Here is a 21,906-nt window from a genome sequence, read left to right on the forward strand (position 1 = left end):
TTTTTAAAGATTTAAGTTTCATTTAAGAATTGAATGCTTCTTTTTGTAAATTCATTGGGGGTGTGAAAGCGTTGACCGAAGTACATTTTGTATGAAGAGCGGAAGCTTTATTCTAATAAACTGTTATCACAGAGATATGTCTCGCTTTTTGGTATAAATTTCAATAATGCAAATGTTAACATTAAAATAGCAACACTTTAATATGTAAGATTTTCAAATATTCAAAGTCAATGAACCATGACTGAAGGTACTTGGCTAAACAATTTCCATGGAAATGAGAGGTGCCAATGCTAATAAAATGCATACCAACTACCATTGACTTATATCGTTCCGTTTAAACAAACCTAAACACAAACTAAGTCATGTAAACTAGGTAAATTTTCAGTCAATAAAAATACATAACTGAGGGGGCGGGGTCAAATAATTTCCATGGTAATGAGATGTGCCAATGCTAATATAACTGCATACCATATATCATTGACCTACCACTAGTGGTTCCCAATAAACCGACCTATCACAAATTAATACATAAAAACTAAGCAAAAGTTCCAAAGTCCATAGACCATGACTGATGGGGTGGGCCCAAATAATCTCCATATAAATGAGATATGCCAATGCTTATACAACTGCATGCCGATTATCATTAACTAACCACAGGTCCACTAGTGGTTCCCCATAAACTGACCTAATCACAAACTTAAACATGAAAACTAAGCAAAAGTTTTAAAGTCAATAGACCATAACTGAGGGGGCGGGGCCAAATAATCTCCATGGTAATGAGATATGTCAATACTAATACAACTGCATACTAAATATATTCGACTTACCACTACTGGTTCACCATAAACTAGACCTAATCACAAACTAATACATTGTTGACGCCGACGCCGGAAACAGCATACCTATGTCTCGCAATTGTTTGATATAAAAATATATCTGTCAATAGTAAGTGCGAGAAAAAAGAATTCATTAGAACAATTAGGACAGACATTATAAACAAACGAGCAAAGGGAAAAATAAAGACAAACAAGTGCCACCAAGACTGTGTAGAAAGCTAAAGATATAACAACACAACTCCAACCGAAATCAAGGATGGATGTGTGTTGGCAGAATTAAGAATACAGAAAACTGTGTAAAGTGTAAAGAAGTGTATATAGTTTTCAAAATGGGAAAAAAAACCTATTTTAACTTACAGTTCCTTGTCTTTTAATAATGTATATTTACCAATACATGAAGTAATTTGATAGCAACATTGTATCAGATTTAAGGGGGTTCATCCGTTTTTAATTAACCTTGGAGTACGGTATTTTTTGTAATACTTCTGAAGTATCAATTTCCAAAAAATAAAAAAAATATGGTAATACACAATTACGTTCTACAAAATAACGTATTTTGTTTGGAATGGATATTTTCGCAGTTACAGAAGAACAATGACTTTTTTCTCATAAAACAAAACTGCATAGGATCGATGTGAGGAGAAAAATAAATCTATTGAAAAAAAGATATAATGGCATAGATTTATTTCATATCCATAAATATAGTAATAATAAAAAAAAGAATAGCATTAAGCTGAAAACCAAAAAAAACCAATATCACTTAGCGTATTGAATGACAAAGAGGTTTCTTATTTATTGATATAATGTAGACATATGGACTTTTAAAGTCATGTGAAACGAGTGACTGGTGAAAAATAATGTTTATCCAATTCTTGAACCAATGCATGTATATATCATAAACTTAGTTAAGTCCTCTGTGCACGATTTTATCATTTTTTACGCCAATATATCGTATAATCGTCAATTTGTTTTCTTTCTGTCTGGCTGCTCATTAAATGTCGTGTTTTGAAACCGAAGTTTACCGATTGCCACCTTATAGTAAACAATAAACACAAAGCATGGATATTGAGCACGTGTTTTAACATGTACATCAGAAAATTGTTTATTTTAATGACAGATCCATGCGTATTGCGATCACCGGATTTTTAGGAGGAGGGTCATACTAAGGTCACTATGCATACGGAAAATATGTCGGCGAATTGCTTCCTGGAAGCAAGCAATTAAAAATAAGTAAACTTCTAAATGTGGACAAATAAAAATATTTTCCTCAGAAAAAAAGTATATGTACATAAGTTGTATAATGAAAGCTATCCGTTTAGTTATAAAAAACTTATGCATATTTTTTTTTTAATTTGAGGTTTCATGTGACTTTAACAATGGTGTTCAAATATTTCAAATTTACTGTTGGTTTTACATCATGATGGGAGAATGTATGCGACAAATGGATGACATTTATCGTTATTGTGACTCAGATATGCCATAACGGTCAAGAAACTCAATGCGGGACTTCAATTTTACAATTGCAAGAACCGTTGGTACAATATCGTCGGCGCGATCAGCAAACCGCCTTTAATAAAATCATGATAAAAACGCAAGAAATGGAATACCGTTTAAACAGTAAAATCACAAAAATATTGAAATCAGAGGGATACTTGTATTCAAACAGGAAAGTCCATAATTGCAAAATCAAATGTTTAAACACATCAAACGATTGGATAACAGCTGTCATATTCCTGACTTGGTACATGCATTTTCTTATGAAGAAATGGTTGATTAAACCTGGTGTTAAATCTAGCTAAACCTCTCACTTGTATTATAGTCGCATCAAATTCCATTATATAGACAACGATGTGTCAACAAAACGAACAGACACAATAGGCAAAAATGTCAAAAATATCAAAAATACCAGTTTAACTGGGAGAGTTATACTACACGTACACATTCAGACGCTGCTGGAATGTTGTTACATAGCAATCGATTGTTCCTTTGAAGCCTGTCAAATAAAGATAAAGGAACATGATTAGAAGCCGGTTGGTTCACATAGGAATGATGATTGTCGACAATGTTGAAGAAGACATGTCATTCAAACGTAACACATATGTTGTTGGTACAAAAATTAGGTATGTTAAAGATTCTTTTAACAGAATCATTGCTTTTTTTTTACAAAGAATGATACATACCTTCTTATAACAAACCGTTTGTATTTGCATTGATCACTATTTGTTATGTTGCAAAGTTGAACTTATATCTTCAATCTGTCATAAAGTTGAGAATGAGGAATATTCCTGAAGAGGGAATAAATGTCAAATATACTTATACTATGGCTACAGGGAAAATGTTAGATTGTTTGCAATTAATCTATGAACGTGCAGTTTCCACCTCAGGCTCACAACGATTTGTAGTTTCACAGTAGCTCTGAAGACTGACTTTGATGGCTGATAACATTTATTTTGTGGAGCAGTTTGGTAGACCAAGCAATACAATAAGGTCTTAACATGCGCCCCACACACAGTGGTCTTAACACAGTGATGACTGCTGTACCCATATTTTCACTTTTATTTTTTATGTCTGTTTTGTTCACGCATCGTTGTAAATATAACGGAATTTGATGCGACTGTCGTACAAGTGAGAGCTTTAGCGCTATAAAACCAGGTTCAATCCACCATTTTAACATTTGAAACTGCCTGTACCAAGTCGGGAATATGACAGTTGTTGTCCATTCGTTTGATGTGTTTTGCCATTTGATTAGGGACTTTATGATTGAATTTTCCTCGGAGTTCAGTATTTTTACTTCGCATAATACTCGTGTAAAACAATAATCACTTTGAAATTGTGTATCCAATTCAGTGAGTTAACAAGTGATAACCGGTCCAGTCGTATTATATATGGATTGGGTTCAAGCACTTGACGTCGCAAAATATTGAGATCCTACAACAAATGTCTGTAGTTTTAGTCACAATATGTGTGGTATAAGTGAACGTGATGACGTATCAAGAGATGATAAGAACAGATTTTTAAAGTAACTACTAGGTAAATTTAGGTAATTTATTGAACTTATTCATTGCTTAAATAAATGGCATAGCGACTTTTGTTGACAAATGCGCGCGAAATTATCATACAGGATCATCTATCGGTTTCGTCGTTTCCAAAGCAAACCGGTCTAAATAAGTTTGATGAACAATATTGGAAAATGATATTTGTCAGTTTGCATTTGTTTGATTAGAAATTTGCTAGTTACCTTATATAACCATATGAGGGGGGATAGGACCTTTATCGGGACTCCGGGATCGGGTGTTTTTAAGCTCGGGATTTCGGGATTGACCCTTTCGGGATCCGGGAATTCTTTTTTGCGAATTTCGGGACCTCGGGATTTTGTGTTTTTAAGCCCGGGATTTCGGGATTTCGTTTTTTCAAGCCCGGGATTTCGGGATCAGGACCCCTCCTATCCCCCCTCACCATATGAACTCGTTCGACGCAAGTCGTGAATCTGACATAGCAAACTATTATTTTTCCAAAACTTTTGACACAGAACCGTACAATTAACTACTATTACGAATGAGAGAATATAGAATTCGGAACGAACAAATAAACATCTGTCTAAATGTATTTCTGAGAAACTCGAAGGTGAAGGTTGTAGTAAATGAAGTAAATGTAGACTCAGACGTCTGAGCTTGAACTGTTTCTCTTTAAATGATCTCCAGGACACTTGAAATCTTTAGTATTTACTCTCCTCCTCTGAGAAAGCACAATCATGGGAACTACTCTTTTTGATGACTCTATCAAAGACCTCAAATTGATACAGAAGCCGATGGGTATTCATCACATCTGCAGGATGCATGAATAACTATTCCTTTCGAAAGTTCATTCTGTATACAAGTTATGTTTAGAAACCTCTGTTATAAGTCTGTATCTATATCTGTATGTATACGATGTAGCTTCTAATAATGAACACCTCCAAGAAGATATGATCAATGCAAAATGTGAATCAAAACCCTAATCTGACATAAAAGTTTCACAGTTCACTTCATAATATTAAGCATGTTAAATAAGTTTCAAGTTAATTTGACAGGAAATTACTAGGAACCAAACTTAAAATTTACTTTGAACCTAATAAAATTGAGAATGGAAATAGGGAATGCGACAAAGAGACAACAACCCGACCATAGAACAGACAACAGCAGAAGGTCACCAACAGGTCTTAAATGCAACAAGAAATTTCCGCACCCTGAGGCATCTTTCAGATGGCCCCTAAACAAATATATACTAGTTCAGTGATAATGAACGCCATACTAAACTCCAAATTGTACACAAGAAACTAAAAGTTAAAATAATACAAGACTAACAAAGGCCAGAGGCTCCTGACTTGCGACAGGCGCAAAAAAATATGTGGTGGGGTTAAACATGTTTATGAGATCTCAACCCTCCCCCTATACCTCTAGTCAATGCATAAAAGTAAACGCATAACAATAGACTTTTACCGGTCTGTTTTAAATTTGTCTGTTCATAGAATCATAAAACATGGGTAAAAACTCTATAAATTTACAAATATTTTACACATTACACTTCATAGTGAGCATGTGTAATAGGTTGTAAGTCAATGTGACTACAAACTGTTCTTGACAGATGCGACTGTCATACAAGTGAGAGGTTTAGCTAGTTTTAAAACCAGGTTCAATCCACCATTTTCCACATAAGAAAATGCCTGTACCAAGTCAGGAATATGACAGTTGTTATCCATTCGTTTGATGTGTTTGGACTTTTGATTTTGCCTTTTGATTTTGGACTTTCCTTTTTGAATTTTCCTCAGAGTTCAGTATTTTTGTGTTTTTACTTTTTTCTTAACAGAAGCTTTAACCTACATGATCAGGTTTTATAGAGTTATATGATATTGAAAAAGGAAGGCATATTTTGCCTGTAGTGCATACAAAAAGAACCTTTTTTGTACTACCAAACACAGGAACAAATGAAAAAAAGACTATGGCTTGGTTATGTTTTAATAAATAATACTGATCACTAATTAAAACAAACATGATAATCAAAGAAATATGTAGGTGGAAGCGATACTACAATGTTTAGAGAAGAACATACAGATGTTAATTTTCTGATCTCAGTATAACATGTGCAATTGTACTTGTTTCTATTTTTAATTGTTTTATAGAGCTCTAACTTGATGCCACAGTTTATCTGTCATGGTAAAAGTGAACTTTCAATAATAGTTAAAATACTGTGAGCTATCATTAAGACAGGACAATAAGATCTTAAGTCTTAAAGTCTAGACCATAAAACATGATTGCACAAAATTTTCACACAATTGCAAGTACCATTAAATATACATTGTCCATGGGCAGATTGTCTTTCAGACCTTTTTTAGATGCTTTTTCATACATTTAAAAATGTGGTTCCTGTCATGTCCTTCTCTTTATAAAGTCATGAGAAAATCTTCATATTGTTTTACACTTCAAGTCAAGTCAAGGTAGTTCAAGCAAAACAGGACAAAAAAGTATTAACATTTTTGGGGATAACACTTTTAACACTGTAAAGTAACCTTTCAGAAATGATGTTAAAATTCAAACTTATACCATAATGTAACATAAAATTAAATAATGTAATTAACATGGACAGTCCATTCAAATTGCAAACAGAGCAATGATACAATGCCAAAGATACAGATGTTGCAACAAACAAGGTGTATCATGTTGTATCACCAAAGACACAGGCACAATATGTATCAGATCATTTATGCCACACAAAAGGCATGACTGTCATATCATGCAATTATCAATTATGTAACCCAAAAAATATTCGTGAAACAATACAAACAATAATCTTTTATGAATATGTTTTTCAAATTATCTAATAATAAATAACCATTACACTAACTAACTCTTAACAATAAATAATTGATAAATAATTAAGTTATATACATTTTAAAGTACACACATATTGTGGATTATAAATATAAATTAAGTCTTTTTTTAAATCAACGATCACAGACAAAACTTTCCAAATTCCGATGACAGAATAAGAAATCACAGTAATGAATCGTAAAATTGGTATTTTATAAGAAACAGTTGTAATAATAAATACTTAAAACAACCAATCATACAATTTTATATTAATCATAATAAAATATACTCTAATTTAAGAATTGTGAACTTTCCTTATTACTTTTTATAGTTATCCATTTGTTTTAATAACTTGCCAAGTGAATACTGGTAAATTAAAATCATATTTTGCTCTTAATTTACTTGGATGTTTTTCTATCTTCATGTCTCCTTTTTAATTTTCATTCCCTCTCTTCCATCAGCAAGAGGAAAAGATATTAATAGGGTAATTTTAAGACAAACAAAATGTAAGCGACTCACAGAGATAGATAAATACATGAAAAATAACAAATGGGGTGATGTTTACATTGACATGGATGGGTCTAAGAAACTAGTTTCTACATCATTTTCAGACTAAGTGTAATTTGTGTTTATAATAATGAAATGAATGAGCCTAAAAAGTTTCTACAACAAACTTCTAAAAAAGCAGGATATTTAGGTATTTATACCTTATCTGATCACATGATTCAGGACATTAAATCCAAATCTATAATTAACCCTTTCATTCCTAAAACATCAGATTTCACTAGAAAACTTCAGATAAAGTATGGAACTAGAATACTTTGATAAAATGTTTTTATATGTAACAGTATCATTACATATAGACATATTGTTGAATGTAAATAAACTCATCATAGATACTAAAATGATTCTAAAAAGTTGACAAAAAAATAAAAATTCGCCTTGGAGTATCTTTTTGCAAACATGAGTTTAAATTTGCATTTCTCACCTTTGCAAACAAAAACTACAGCCTATTGGACAAACCAATTGAATTTACTTGTGATTACCCTCACTTCTTAGATTAACCTGTCTAAAATGGCAAAATTTATCTCAAGATGTCTTTTCTTAGGCAGTAGGTTTGAAGAGATGAGAACATACATATTACAACCATTTGTTCTATGACACTTTAAAATCAATATTTTATGTATTTCTTTAGTTCAGTTCTTTGCTTTTAAATGCATCTTCCAAAGCATCTGTTACCACTGTCTCAGCAACTTTATCTATAACAGTTTGTTGTGATTCGACAATGTCATCTTCTTTTTGTGATGTCACGGGGCTACTGTCCTCTTGTGATATCACTTTGATATGATCTTTTTGTGTTTTGATATTTTCCTTTGTATCTGGTACCTGCCCTGTTTCTTTCTTTTTAGGTTCTTCTGTTTTCTACAAAATTATAAAACAGAAGGAAGTAAGTAAACAATTCAAAGCCAATTTTCATGTATATCACCTCTTTACCTTTGCCAAAAAGTGGCACAACCTTCCATACAAATATTCCAGCATGTAGCATGTTTGAGGTTTCTGTTTAATACTTTATAATCTCATCGTTTCTGATTTGACAAGTAACACAATGTGGTGTGTGTGTCATTGTCTTTATTATCGTTTTAAATAACACAATTGATAAATTGTGTTTTCTCCGTACTTGAAGATGACCACTGAAATTGCAGTTACTTTTATGCTATGTTTTTGTTTGCAAATTTAAGACTGTCTTATAACCCTAAAATGTCTTCTTTTATTAAAATAAAGTGCAGGTTTTTTTCAGAGGGCAAAAATCAAAATATGATTTTAATCAAATGAAACGTTTATTCTATTTCTTCCTGTTTTAACACAGATAAACACAGAATGATTTGTCACTAAAATGTATGCACCTTTTCTTTTTTATCTGTATTTTCATCACTTTCTGTTTCTGTTTCTGGTAGCTCCTCTGGCATCCATATTCCCAGAATTCCTCTTTCTCTGTAAAGGTCAGCAAATGACCTCAGTTTAGCGGTGGTAAAGCTAGCTTCCTGTCTAGCCTTTACTGTTGTATCTGCTACCAGTAACCATTTGTCTTCCAAACAATCTTCTACTGACACACGATTACTGTAAATAATCAATTAACCAATCAGCCACTTGTTTAATAACAGAACTTATCTTACAAGCATGCCTTTTCTTATAAATGATATCATTTCATAAAGAGTAAACTGAATGAGTTCTATTGTCAATAAGTAAAACTAAAGGGTGGGTAACATCTTCTTGGTTTTTAAAAAAGGTTTAAAAAATTTGTCCTTTTATTTTGTTTACAATCAAACTATTATGGTCAATTTAACTGTCAAACTAGCTTTATAGACATCAACGAATCAGTTTTGTCATATTTTTTTCAGGTTATCACAAAACTGTCAATAAATATAACTGTTTAACACAAATTTACAAACTACTTTACCATAAGAGATTAATAGATCGAAAAGTCTGATCTATAACTTTAAACAAATTTTAAAAACAGTTGTTGGCATGACACGGGTTATGTTCTTCTCATATATGTTATGATGGTATGATACTAAACCCCTAACGGGAAGGATTGTGCCTGATGTTCATATGATGAAATCATAATCTTTCAGTCAGTTTAATTGAAGTCTGGAGCTGGCATGTCAGTTAACTGCTAGTAGTCTGTTGTTATTTATGTATTATTGTCATTTTGTTTATTTTCTTTGGTTACATCTTCTGACATCAGACTCGGACTTCTCTTGAACTGAATTTTAATATGCGTATTGTTATGCGTTTACTTTTCTACATTGGTTAGAGGTATAGGGGGAGGGTTGAGATCTCACAAACATGTTTAACCCCGCCGCATTTTTGCGCCTGTCCCAAGTCAGGAGCCTCTGGCCTTTGTTAGTCTTGTATTATTTTAATTTTAGTTTCTTGTGTACAATTTGGAAATTAGTATGGGGTTCATTATCACTGGACTAGTATATATTTGTTTAGGGGCCAGCTGAGGGACGCCTCCGGGTGCGGGAATTTCTCGCTACATTGAAGACCTGTCGGTGACCCTCTGCTGTTGTTTTTAATTTGGTCGGGTTGTTGTCTCTTTGACACATTCCCCATTTCCATTCTCAATTTTATTGATATTTGAGGACAAAATTATTCTTCATAGGGGTTTATGTTAAAACTTTTTATCATTCTTACCTTGGTATTCTTTTCATTATCCTGTTCATAAATCTAAGAGCATCTCTTGTTATGTTATCATAGAGTGAATGGGCATCATATCGACTGTATGCTATGTTGAAATATGTCTCTTCTACACTTGAGGCTCTGAACGGTGAGTCTCCACTCAATCTGAAATAAAACAAAATAAAATTCAAATTTATTTATTTAGGTTGATGTTAATTGACTTTAAAAGCACAAAAAAATAAATATTGCAAATGAGGGGAATTCAACATTATAATGATAGACAAGAGTCAATGGAGGTTTTATAAATTTTTTATGGAAGTGTGATGGACATTGCAAAATATTGAGTTTTGTTGTTGTTAAAAAATAGATATAATCCACATTGGAACTTACACCGACATGTATATTCAACTTTCTTTACAATGTACTTATAATGTTTTAAAATTTAAATGTTCAGTTATCATTCTCCTGCCAAGAATTTAAATTTTCGAATGTCAAATGAAAAAGATATATTCTTATTTGATGTGTAACACATTTGAACAAATTTTTATTTAGGGGCTCACTCCATTTGCCAGATTTTCTTGTATTGTTGAAGACCTATTGGTGGTCTTGGGCTGTTTTCTGCTCTTTTATCTGGTTCTTGTCTCTTTGACATATTCCCATTTTCCATTTTCAGGTTTATTATATAAGACAAATGGAAAATTTGAAGTATTGTGAAATTAAATTCAGACATCAGTTAGACCATGCTTATTTGTACCATGCTTACAGAAGAAAACTGAGGACACCAACAGTCCAGGTATCAGCTGAATATGAAGTTGTCTTCCTTGTCACAATCTCTGGAGCTAAAAAAAGAAAGAAAGAAATATACCTTATCTGTTACTTACTTGAAAATATAACACATATCTAGCTATACTTTAAGCACTGCATTTGATGGATCATATATGTAAACTATGGCCAATTATAGTTGACCCTGTATGAAAACTACAAGAAAAAACTAACACTTTTTTACATTGGCAAAAAAAAGGGTAAAGTGTTATGACAGGTTTTCTCTTAAAAGAAGTGATCTTTCTTGCACATTACGACATGTGATACATTTCGATATGAATGTTTTTCCTGTAATAGCATTTTTGAATTTATCTTAAGAGTATCTAACTTAAATGTGGATAACACAAAAAGCTTTAATTTTTCCAAAATGAGGCATTTATACAACCAACCTTGATAATCTGAAACCCCCTTCTTACTATTTGAAATATTTACCAATAAAATCAGGATATCCTTCACAAGGAACCACTTCTCCATTGCCAGACAATTTCCTCGCATGACTGAACCCACATATCTTCACATCCAGATGTCGTCTGCTCCTCATTACCACACTGCTTGGTTGAAGATTCAAATGGACCACACCCATGTGATGTAAATACTGCACACCTTCCAAAATCTGACGTATCACTATGGCAACCATGTCTTCTGAATATTTTGATTTGAAAGCAAAATGCTGCAAAACGTTTACTCCACACAAATATTCAGTGATGATATAAAGCTTCTCACTGAATAAGAATCCATCATACAATTTGATGACTTTTTCATGGTTCATTAATTTCAAGATTTCAAATTCTGTTGTATTTTTGTCTTTGACACATGGAATTATTTTTGCAGCATAGGATCTCTTTGTTGAAATGTTCTCTGCAATTTTGATTTCAGAGAATTTTCCACTGAAATAAAAGAAAAGCAAAACCATTGCATGAATGAAGTCATCTAGCAGCACAAAATTGTCTGATTTTTTTTATTATCCAATGCACTGCAAATTAAATTTTTTGCCTCTGTTCATTGTGATTTTGAAACCACAGCAAGTGTTCAATTAAAATGCACTTTTTTATTCTATATATATTTCAATGAACAGGAACTCTTCACAAAAAATTCCATATTAAATTTATTAAAATTTCTAATATTTTTTAATGTAAGGTTTCTTGTGAAAAGATCTACAGGTTTTCAATTATCTTAAAATTCAGTTTAGATATTAAGTTCTCAATTTTTATCTAAGATAAAGTTTAACTGATTGAGTTAAGATCTCAGTGTCTATTTCTAAAAGTTTTCAGTACATTGGGCTTTTAAGTAAAGAGAATCTATCAATTTTTCTGTTTTAAGTGAGAGCTTAAAAGTATGTATGAAAATGACCATTAAAAAAAGTCATTACATATTTAATGATTTATCTCCCCTTACCAATGTCTTCCCTTTTAAAATTTTTAAATGTATGTGTTGGAATTACGATTCCATAATATAATTGATTTTCTATAGTCTTTGCTCAAAGAAAAGTGTATAACAGCAACAAGTTACTATGCAATAAATGTTTTAACCCACTAATTATATTCTCTATTGTCTGTTTTTTCTTGCTTCATATTAATCTTTCTCTCTCTCCTTTCCAAATATTCAAACTATTTCACTCTAATGAACTGTTATATAACATTACCTATAAACTGTTTCTGTAAAGTTGTACTTTTCACTAAAGGATCCCTCTGTCAGTTGTACTGGACCACTAGATGGTGGTAATGGTATCAGGTGCACACCACTTTGTCTAGCCAGAATAGCACTGGTGTACTCATCCAATACAATTTTATCCCCATCTGAAATTTAGACATTTTCAATTAAAAACTCTGAAATTTTGTAAAACAGTTATTAAGACAACTATCAGCTTTTAAAGTCTAAGAAAGGAATTACATTATTTTCTGAGGATCTTTATTCTTGTAAAATAACAGGTGTTGACATTAAAAAAAAATCCAGTATTAATCCTGTAAATCTATGGTTTAGGTTGGCGTGTTACTTTTGCACAAATTCATCCTACATTTTCACGACAAAAAACAGTCCTGAAATAAAATTTCTTTTAACTGCTGGCTTATCCTCTTTCACCTGATAATTTTGCTTATACACCCTTTAAAATGCTAAATTTATAAACCTCAGTATTTTTACATTTGCCAGTTGATCAGAATGCCAGTAAAATAAATTTATGGGTAATTTACCTTCAGTTGTCACAATTTCAGGGGAGGCAACACTGTAAGCACTGAATCCAAACTGGTTTACAGCACAAACTCTGAATCTGTAAGCTGTATTGGGTGCCAGATCTTTTACAATTGTACACTCATCAATGGGGTGTGCAATGGTCAACCAAGAATTTCCATCTGTAAGGAAAACAAATGACAAATATTAAAACAAGGTTGAAAACTCAAATAAAGGTTTATATGAAAATTAACTATTCTATAGATTTCTAATAGCAAAGACTACATATGGCGACTCAAAACTTAACAAAAAATTGATATAAGATTTTTATGATAAATACATAGAATGTGATAAATTCAGAATCTCCCAAATGATAATGAGAGCTAAATAAATACAATTCTCAAACTAATGGAGTATATATCTTATACATAACTTAGAATGAATAAAATCTTTTACTTTTTTTTTTAAGAAAACTCAATTTTCAAACTTTTTTTACCAAAGGGATCCAAACAATACTTCCTATGACCAAGAAGATTTAAATGGTGACACAAATTTATAATTTAATTACAAATGTGACATTTTTACCACATCTTTACCAAAGGGAGAGCACCTGACACACCCTATCTTACCACATCTTTACCAAAGGGAGATCACCTGACACACCCTATCTTAGTGATTTAATCAAATTACTTGTTTTTCTGCAGTCAACTCTGTATCCTGTGATGTAAGAGTTTCCATTGGTTGTTGGTGGTTCCCATAGCAACAAAGCTTGTGTTGATGATACCTGTGTTGCCACTGGTCTGCTTGGTTGACTAGGAACATCTTAAGTGTAAAAATATTGTTGAATTAAATTTTTTTATCAACAAACTTGTTTAAATTGCTTCATCAATGGAAGAAGTACTGTGAGAAAAATAATGTCAATGTAACACAAATCTGTATTTCATAGTATCAATTTAATAAAACCAACAAGAGTACTTTCATCAATTCAGAACTGTTTTCACTGTTTGGAAAACTGATAAACAAATTTACCCATCAGTTTCAAAACTGGTAGAAATATCAGAATTTCTGACAATTATTATTAAATTTTTTTGAAATTTAAGAACAGTGTAAGATTAATTAATGAAATTTATGTTGTATATAGAATTTATTTATATGCATTTATTGCCTGCTTCATTAAAAAGTCATAATATCTTATATCCTATAAACAACTGTCATACAAGTGTGAGATTCAGCTAGCTATAAAACCAGATTTAACCCAGCATTTTTTTAAGAAAATGCTTGTACAAAGTCAAGAATATGGCAGTTGTTTTTCACTTGTTCTGTTGACTTTGTCAGTTTTTATGGACTTTTCATTTTTGAATTTGGCTTGGAGTTCAGTATTTTTGTAAAGACTTTTTAGTTTGAAGTATTAAGCATTATAATTACCTCCCACCAAGACTCTAGCTGCTGCTGTGGCTTTTCCTCCTTTACTCCTCACAACACATTTGTATATTCCAGCATCATATGGTTTGGCAGAGACCACGGTCAGCACAGTACCATTGTCTGTTACTTTTACGTAAATACGACTACTCTCAGAGACTAGCTCTTCATTCCTGTACCATGTGACTGCTGGAGGTTCGTCAATATCCAAAGTGCACCGTAGGACAATGTTTTCTCCAGGAGTAAAGGCAAGATCATGGAACTTGGACACAATCTGTGGATTTTCATCTGAAATTAAATTTCATTCAATATTTTGAGGTTTCAAATACATGTTTTAGACTCTGAGACTTTCAGTAAACACACAGTGTGAGCAGGAAAATAAACACATATGCACTTTTAAATCAAATAGGTACTTTTAATTTCAGCTTATTTTTCCGAGTATATGTTCTTAATTTGCAATTTATCAAAGGATGTGACACAATTTGATGAAGTTAGATGCAAAATATCAATAGGTTAGGACTTTTAGCTCCTGAGAAAAATTTGACAGAAATGTGTAATGTACAAATTGGAATAACAGACAGACGCAAAACTAGTATATCCCTTACTTTGAAGCATTTGTATAAACATTTTTCTAAAATGAAGAAAGGTAGGAGTAATTCTGTTATTATTTCTTTTATTACAATGACTTTTGTATGACTTGTAAATATTGAGTAGCTTTTCTATTGTTTTTCAATAATATTTCTAGGTATTTGGAGGTTCTTAAATTAGGTTCTGAATTTGTCAACAATTAAGAACAACCAATCAAAAAGTATCCATACCTTTTGTATCATCTTTAGGAAACAGATCTTTTGATGCCTTCTTTCTCTGCTTTACATCATCAGCGACTACCCCATATTGTAATTCTTTCCGTAAACAGGGATCTTCGTGGATATCCCTATCTGCTTCCATCACTGACATCTTCCGTCTAACTATTGTCTCCACATCCTCATCATCCACATCCGTCATCCTGCGTGTAGTTCTCAATCCAGGAACTCTTGAAAGATACTCAGCATCGGTCAGTGGCACAACTTTGGCCCCTGGACCTCTGTGGTATCTGTTTTGCCAGTCATACCAGGATTCCTCATCTAGATATTCACCAAAGTATTCACAATCAGGGTATGTTTGATTTCCAGATTCATTATCTTTGGCTGTTGTGAATGGAGTTACAGGGACTGTTTGCTCAAGTACAGATGTCAGACAGTGTAACTGTGCTATGCTTCTTAAACTTGATGCTTTTCTCTGCCAAAAAAAAAGAAAGTACATTACAGTTATTTTTATGGTTTGTTTTTCCCTATTTTCATGAAACGAAACTTTAGAAAAAGATGAAGTCAAATTTTAGTCTCCACATACTGCTGTTATGTATCTACATTTGAATGAGATTATGATTATATCGGCTAAATTTTTCATTTTTAATTTGTACATGGTCTGCATCTTGGATGGAAGAGAATTTATTTAGCCAACAAATACAATTTTTGATATGTGAGCTGCTGACCTGAACTACAAAGAGACTAGAAGGGGCTGATCCAATGGGCTTTTGAGGTGTCCGATACCCATGCTAAAATGAGACGGTGATCCATAGTCTAGCTAATCTTTGAACTGTGATATATTAACATGAACTAAACAAAAAAACCGACATAAATATTTTTCTAAAGAAAATTTAGCATTAAACAAGACATAAGATTCAGTGTACTATTGACCAATACATACCTGTGATGAATCTCTAGCTTGGAATGAAACAAGTGGACCAAGGTCAAGCGAACTGTTGCTCTTCTCTGCTGACTCCTTTATCCAAGGATGTATTAAACATTCAGCAGCTGATAATCTATCACTGTAAACAGGGGAAATATTTCATTACACCATTTTTAAAAATATTATTCATATTTTCAACTGTGATTGAACATTAACCTAACTAGAATTTACTCTTGGCCACCTAATCTATTGTTCTGTAAATTCTTAAATTTTTTAAAGCATCATTTGTAATGGTGATTCTTATGCCTAGTGGACAAACATAAAAGTTTTTAATCCTAATTTAATAGTTAAACTATGAACGCATGCACTGACCTGTGATCATATAAAGAATGTTTCTAAAAATGTAGAATAAATATTGCTCACAAGTTCACTGATTGGTAATTTTCATGTGCAACTCCTTTACATGTCTTTTACAAAAGAAATGTGACTAAAAATCATTTTGAATATATTAAGCTTATACAAATATATATAAAAAGTTAGAAAATAACATAGCCCCAAACATGGCTGGAAAGGGCTAAACACGATAAAAGGTAACTATAAAAATAAGAAGGAAAGCTGATCTCACTCTCAAATCACTTATTATTATAACTTTAATTATTACCATGGATCAACTACTAAAAGTTCTGCCAAAAAGTCAATAGCATCTTCTGACACATGTTTGAAATTCTCCTCCAATGGGTTAATCTTGCCTTCCATCACTTTCTTCAATGTTTCAGAGTTGTTTTCTCCCCTTAATGGAGATACACCACTCAATCTGAATGAACATAATTAGACTTTCATTAATTTAAATCTTCATTTATATTTATAACAGGGACATAGAAAGTTATGGATTGTCTACCATTCTAACATGACGTCCTTCAAATGCTTTGAGTACACAACCGTGGTAAAATATGAATATATTGTTTGAGCTGTTCAGATCATACTTCCACCTCATATGTATTTTTTTATGAATGAGCTACCCGACGTCTTAGAACGATGACGTCAGAATATAAACATATTATGGGAAAATACATGCTTGTGAAACCGAAAATCATCACAACAAGGAAACTTAAACAAACGATGCTAAAATGTGTTTTAAGCCATTTTTTTTATAAGACATATTTGTAAACTTATCATTTAAATTCATCGAAACCAATCTAAATACTTTATTGTAAATTGTTTAAGCATGTCACTAATTCAGTTTTCTCCGTTCTTTTACATCAACTTGATAGTGAGTTTATTTATGGGAACAGAAAATATTTGCCTTCACCTAGAGTGCTTTGATCCAAAAGAATACCTGTTTTTGTCCTATTAGAATGGAAATGGCTTGAATGCATCATGATTTTACCACGGGTTGTCCCTTTATGCCGATATTTACCCCTCGCAATTGCTCAAGGTAAAATATTTGGCATATAGGGCCAACCCGTGGTAAAATCACAATATATATCAGCCCCCTTGAATTATTCATGAATTTTCATAAGAAAGGTTAAAAGAGTCTTATCCTGAGTCCTTTCAGATAAATATGTATATCTTCACAAAATTTTTGGATGCTTTCTTTCAGAAGTAGAAGTTACAGGTCAAACGTTCAGCTGTGAAGGGAGGGTTTGTTTTATACTCTGAACTATTAAGATATAACAAAGAACGAAAAAGAGGCTTTATATTCCAAGTAATTCTATGCTGAAGTTGCAGCAATATTCTTCATCAGGGGACAAAATCACTTTGAATTATTAAGGGGAGATAACCGTACCTAGAAAATACAAGTCAAAATTTTCCATCTCAAAATAGAAAATGCTGATGATATAATGCAAGGACAGATATTTAAAGGTGTCCAAATCTTGATTGTTAATATGATTTTAAACTATACTTACAAAATATAAGTAAGAATGCCAACACTCCACATATCTGATGCTGATGAAACAGTTTCATTCTTAATCTGTTCAGGGGAGGTAAATTCTTCTGTGCCGTAGTTTAACTTGACATCGTAATCCATAGACATGTGACGAGAGAGTCCAAAGTCAATCAGTCTGATCTGATCTGAATCTGGGCTTGACAGGAAAATATTTGATGGCTGGAAAAAATATAATAATTTTTTTTTAATGTAAACTCAAGACTTTTAATGTAAATTAAAGTCTAAAATGAATAAATGGTCTTACTCTGTCTTCATCCTTAAAAATAATGAAAACAACAAAATCAGCTGCAAAACTTAAAAAATATTAAATAAAACAAATTATTTATATAGTAATACTCTATTTATCAGGAAATATTCTTATATTTACTTTGATATTGGTAGAAATTTAAGAAATGACCAATACACACTATTTAAAAAAAATTATTACCTTGATATCAAGATGAGCAATACTTGATGCATGGATATTTCTGAGTATTTCCAAGAGTTGCTTGACATACTTCACAGCCTCAATTTCAGTCCATTTGTCCTGGGACAAGATGTGGTCTAGCAGTGATCTCCCTTTGACACTGATTAAACTGGTTAAGGAAATATCTAAGATTTCAATTTACCTCTATTCTTGATCTTTTTTGCCTTTTTTTTTTCTCATCTTTCCCCTTTTTTTTATTCTCAAGATTTTGTTCATTAATCTCTATTTTGTAACTCATTCAAAACTAAATCTTTTCTGGTGAGTGCACCTGATTTTTTTTTAAGAAGACAGAAGAAAGCATTTATACTCATCTGGTGTATAAAATGATTAATATTTTTTTTTTTAGAGAAATCAAACTAAATACAATCAAACAAAAAAATTAGACATAAAATATAAATTGTTAGTTTTGGTGAGGATACTTCACACATCATAACCTAGGATAGGATACTACACATTCAATTACAAGTAGCTCTACACACTCCAGTACTTGTAATACTACACACATCATGCTTCTGTACTACCATTGTAAATGTCATGCATTTAGCTGCAATAGAAACACAAATTTTGTTTTAAGAAAAACCAATAAAACATAATTACACATGATATAAAACCGACCTCCTTAAAAAAAAGGATTCTAATCTGAAATATGTTTTTTAAGAATTACATAACCTCAACCTATCAACAGTCAATTTCCTTAATGCAGGCATACATTTTCAAAATGCCATAAAACTGCAACATAAAGCATGTATACCAGGCCCGTAGCCAGGAATTTCCAAGGGGGGGGGGGGGGGTTCATTGGACTCATGAACTCAACTTTAACAGTCACAATTTGAACAAAAAAGTTGACTTTAACAGTGCTTATTTGATTTCAAGGGGGGTTTTGTCCGAACCCCCCGAACCCCCCTGGCTACGGGTATGTATGCAGAAAATAATTATTAGTATTTAACCAATATTCACCTTTTCAAATCTATTCTGCATCTTCTAAGATCTTTATATATTGTTTTTGTGCCGATGCGACATAAAGCAATCACCAATCAATCAATCAATGTTAGTTCATGCATAAATCATTCAACCATGCAATCTAAAACCATTCATGCAGATCATAGGATACAGTTCCATTACAATGACCAACTGTCTCTCCGACTGGAACGCATCAATGACTGCTGGAACACGTTGGTTATTAATACGACGCATATTGTTCAATTCATGTCCAAAGAAAAATTTCAGTTCCTCATTGCATGCTGGGATCATTTTAGCGGCATATTCCTTTCCGGTAGATTTCTGTATAACTCTTCTGACAATTCCATGTCGACCTCTGCCTAACTCCTCAAGTGGATAGTAATAATCTTCAAACACAGACTCACGGAACGATATTTGTTTAGTTGTGGTCTCAAGTTCTACAAATTAAAAGTATAAATTAGACACCATTAGTCTCTGTGGTTTAGTTATTTAGGTAATTTAACCTTTAAACTTCAGCTTATCATTAAAAAAAAATGGAAAATAAATAGGGATCAAGTAGGTGGCAACTTTAAAACCTGCAAAACTGGAGATCTCTCTCTCTACAGTATGATTTTCAACTCCGAGATAAATTGTAATAAGATTTGCTGAATAGAATTTTTTATGAATGGAAAGAAAGCTATCAACAATAGAATCTTTAGAGGGTAAACATATACTTTTTAATAAGGATATTTCATTTTATTCTTTACATAAATTTTCTTTTTGACCATAGTGTTGTCTTTTGTTATTGGACTTTTGAGAGTACCCTTTGTACTCCTCAGTTTTCTATGTTGTGTTTTGTGTACTGTTGTTGGTCTGTTTGTCCTTTTCTTTTTTAGCCATGGTGTTGTCAGTTTATTTTAGACTTATGAGTTTGACTGTCACTTTGGTATATTCTGTCTCTCTTTGATATTGTTTCTCTCATTCTACAAGACAGATCACTTAAAATCGGCAAATTATATAGAAAGAAACCTTTTAATTTAAAGGTCAGAAAAATGAACTCCCTTTCATTTTTTTTTCTTATTAATTGTTTTCTATGAGTTTCAAACAGCCAGTACATGTAATGTTGTTAAAGTGTCTAAGTAAACTTCTACATATGACTTTATTACACTTCACGTTAAAATGCCTTATTTTGATTGGCTAATACAAGGGTGGTGTTGATTTACTCTATCATATGGCTGAGCGGGTGACAATTTTTTTTAATGTCACCCTCTCGTCAAGACCAATCAAAAATCGGTAAAAGACAATGAATTGAATTTACATTAAGTTATTAAAGACAAAGCTTAATTTCTACATTTTGGCTTAGATTCTATTATTTGACTGTCAAAATAAAAAATATAAAACATCTTGCTTCACTTCTGTTTATTTTTTTCTAATACCCGTAACGTTGTTATGTTCGTGACGTTATAGAAAATACTTTTGAATAAAATTCATCTGTAAAAGGCAATAATGATAGGACACTCGGTATTAAAATTAAATTACACATAGCTGAGAGGGTGATAGAGCGATTGGTACCCCTCGAAAAAGCATTGTCAACCTTGGCTTTGCCGCGGTTGACAATGTTTTCTTGAAGTAACAATCTGCTCTATCACCCTCTCAGCTATGTGTTATTTATATAATAGCATTGAATGAAAAATGTATGTATTAATGATGTTGTTTTTATAGCTAAAACTAGAAAAATCATTAGGACACAACAAAATAAACAAGGCATAATACTGAATTCACTGGAATAAAAATCAAATATATCAAACATTAGTAAGAAATGTATTTTTCAAGTGACCATTTCTAGATAATTATTGAAATTAATATACAACTGAGACCATTTCATGTGACAACCTAATTTTCTGCAAGTTGCCGCAACCTTTTTTAATTTAGGTAAAAGGTGTAATTAAAAATATAATTTCACATAATTCCTGCTATTTCAAATGCACAATACTGATTTAATTAACCTAATAGCTATTGCACATTAAAATCAAATTAAACTTGCAGAAAAAATGGTCAAGACTAATATGATGTGTGGTATGATAAGGGAAATAATTTTACTCAGCTTTAAACTTAAATTGAAAATAAAGAAATATGAAAGGATTTTCTAATGGGGAATACAAAATATTTGAGAGTGAGTTCAATGGATTGTGAATATGATTTAAAATGTGATATAATATTAACATGCTGGCACACAGAATGAGGTCATTATGGATCAGGGATGTTTCTATGGAAACTGATTTTCTTCTACAGGAAATTTACCTTCATTATCACTATCATCTGAAAATTTTAATAATTATAATTTTGTCAGTAAATAAATCTGTTACTAGCCAGACAATAACTAGGATTTTCAATATTTCTGGTGTATATAACAAAATTGTAACATAATCAAACAAATTTAGATTTTATATACACTATAATTTTGATATATGAAAAAAATAATCAAAAACATATCTTATAAATGATATTTTTCTTTATGGTTAGTTCTACTTGATAAAAACATTAATCATTATT

General features: G+C 31.9%; 1 protein-coding gene across 1 annotated transcript in view; it reads right to left on the bottom strand.

Moving 5' to 3' along the window:
- Positions 1-5,812: 5,812 nt before the first annotated feature.
- LOC139503826 (titin-like) overlaps positions 5,813-21,906 on the bottom strand; it is a 118,155-nt gene continuing 102,061 nt past the window's right edge. The window contains exons 51-66 of the mRNA XM_071293758.1: positions 21,655-21,672; positions 19,526-19,811; positions 18,376-18,514; positions 17,908-18,107; positions 16,662-16,814; positions 16,019-16,139; positions 15,091-15,550; positions 14,279-14,560; positions 13,544-13,675; positions 12,877-13,035; positions 12,330-12,483; positions 11,120-11,574; positions 10,629-10,704; positions 9,881-10,030; positions 8,587-8,800; positions 5,813-8,104 (exon numbers count right to left, since the gene is read on the bottom strand). Of these exons, the coding sequence (XP_071149859.1) occupies positions 7,874-8,104; positions 8,587-8,800; positions 9,881-10,030; positions 10,629-10,704; positions 11,120-11,574; positions 12,330-12,483; positions 12,877-13,035; positions 13,544-13,675; positions 14,279-14,560; positions 15,091-15,550; positions 16,019-16,139; positions 16,662-16,814; positions 17,908-18,107; positions 18,376-18,514; positions 19,526-19,811; positions 21,655-21,672 (3,230 nt within the window). The 3' untranslated portion in view covers positions 5,813-7,873. The remainder of the gene's footprint in view (positions 8,105-8,586; positions 8,801-9,880; positions 10,031-10,628; positions 10,705-11,119; positions 11,575-12,329; positions 12,484-12,876; positions 13,036-13,543; positions 13,676-14,278; positions 14,561-15,090; positions 15,551-16,018; positions 16,140-16,661; positions 16,815-17,907; positions 18,108-18,375; positions 18,515-19,525; positions 19,812-21,654; positions 21,673-21,906) is intronic.

The sequence above is a fragment of the Mytilus edulis genome, chromosome 14 (assembly GCF_963676685.1).
Source record: "Mytilus edulis chromosome 14, xbMytEdul2.2, whole genome shotgun sequence".
Taxonomy (NCBI): domain Eukaryota; kingdom Metazoa; phylum Mollusca; class Bivalvia; order Mytilida; family Mytilidae; genus Mytilus; species Mytilus edulis.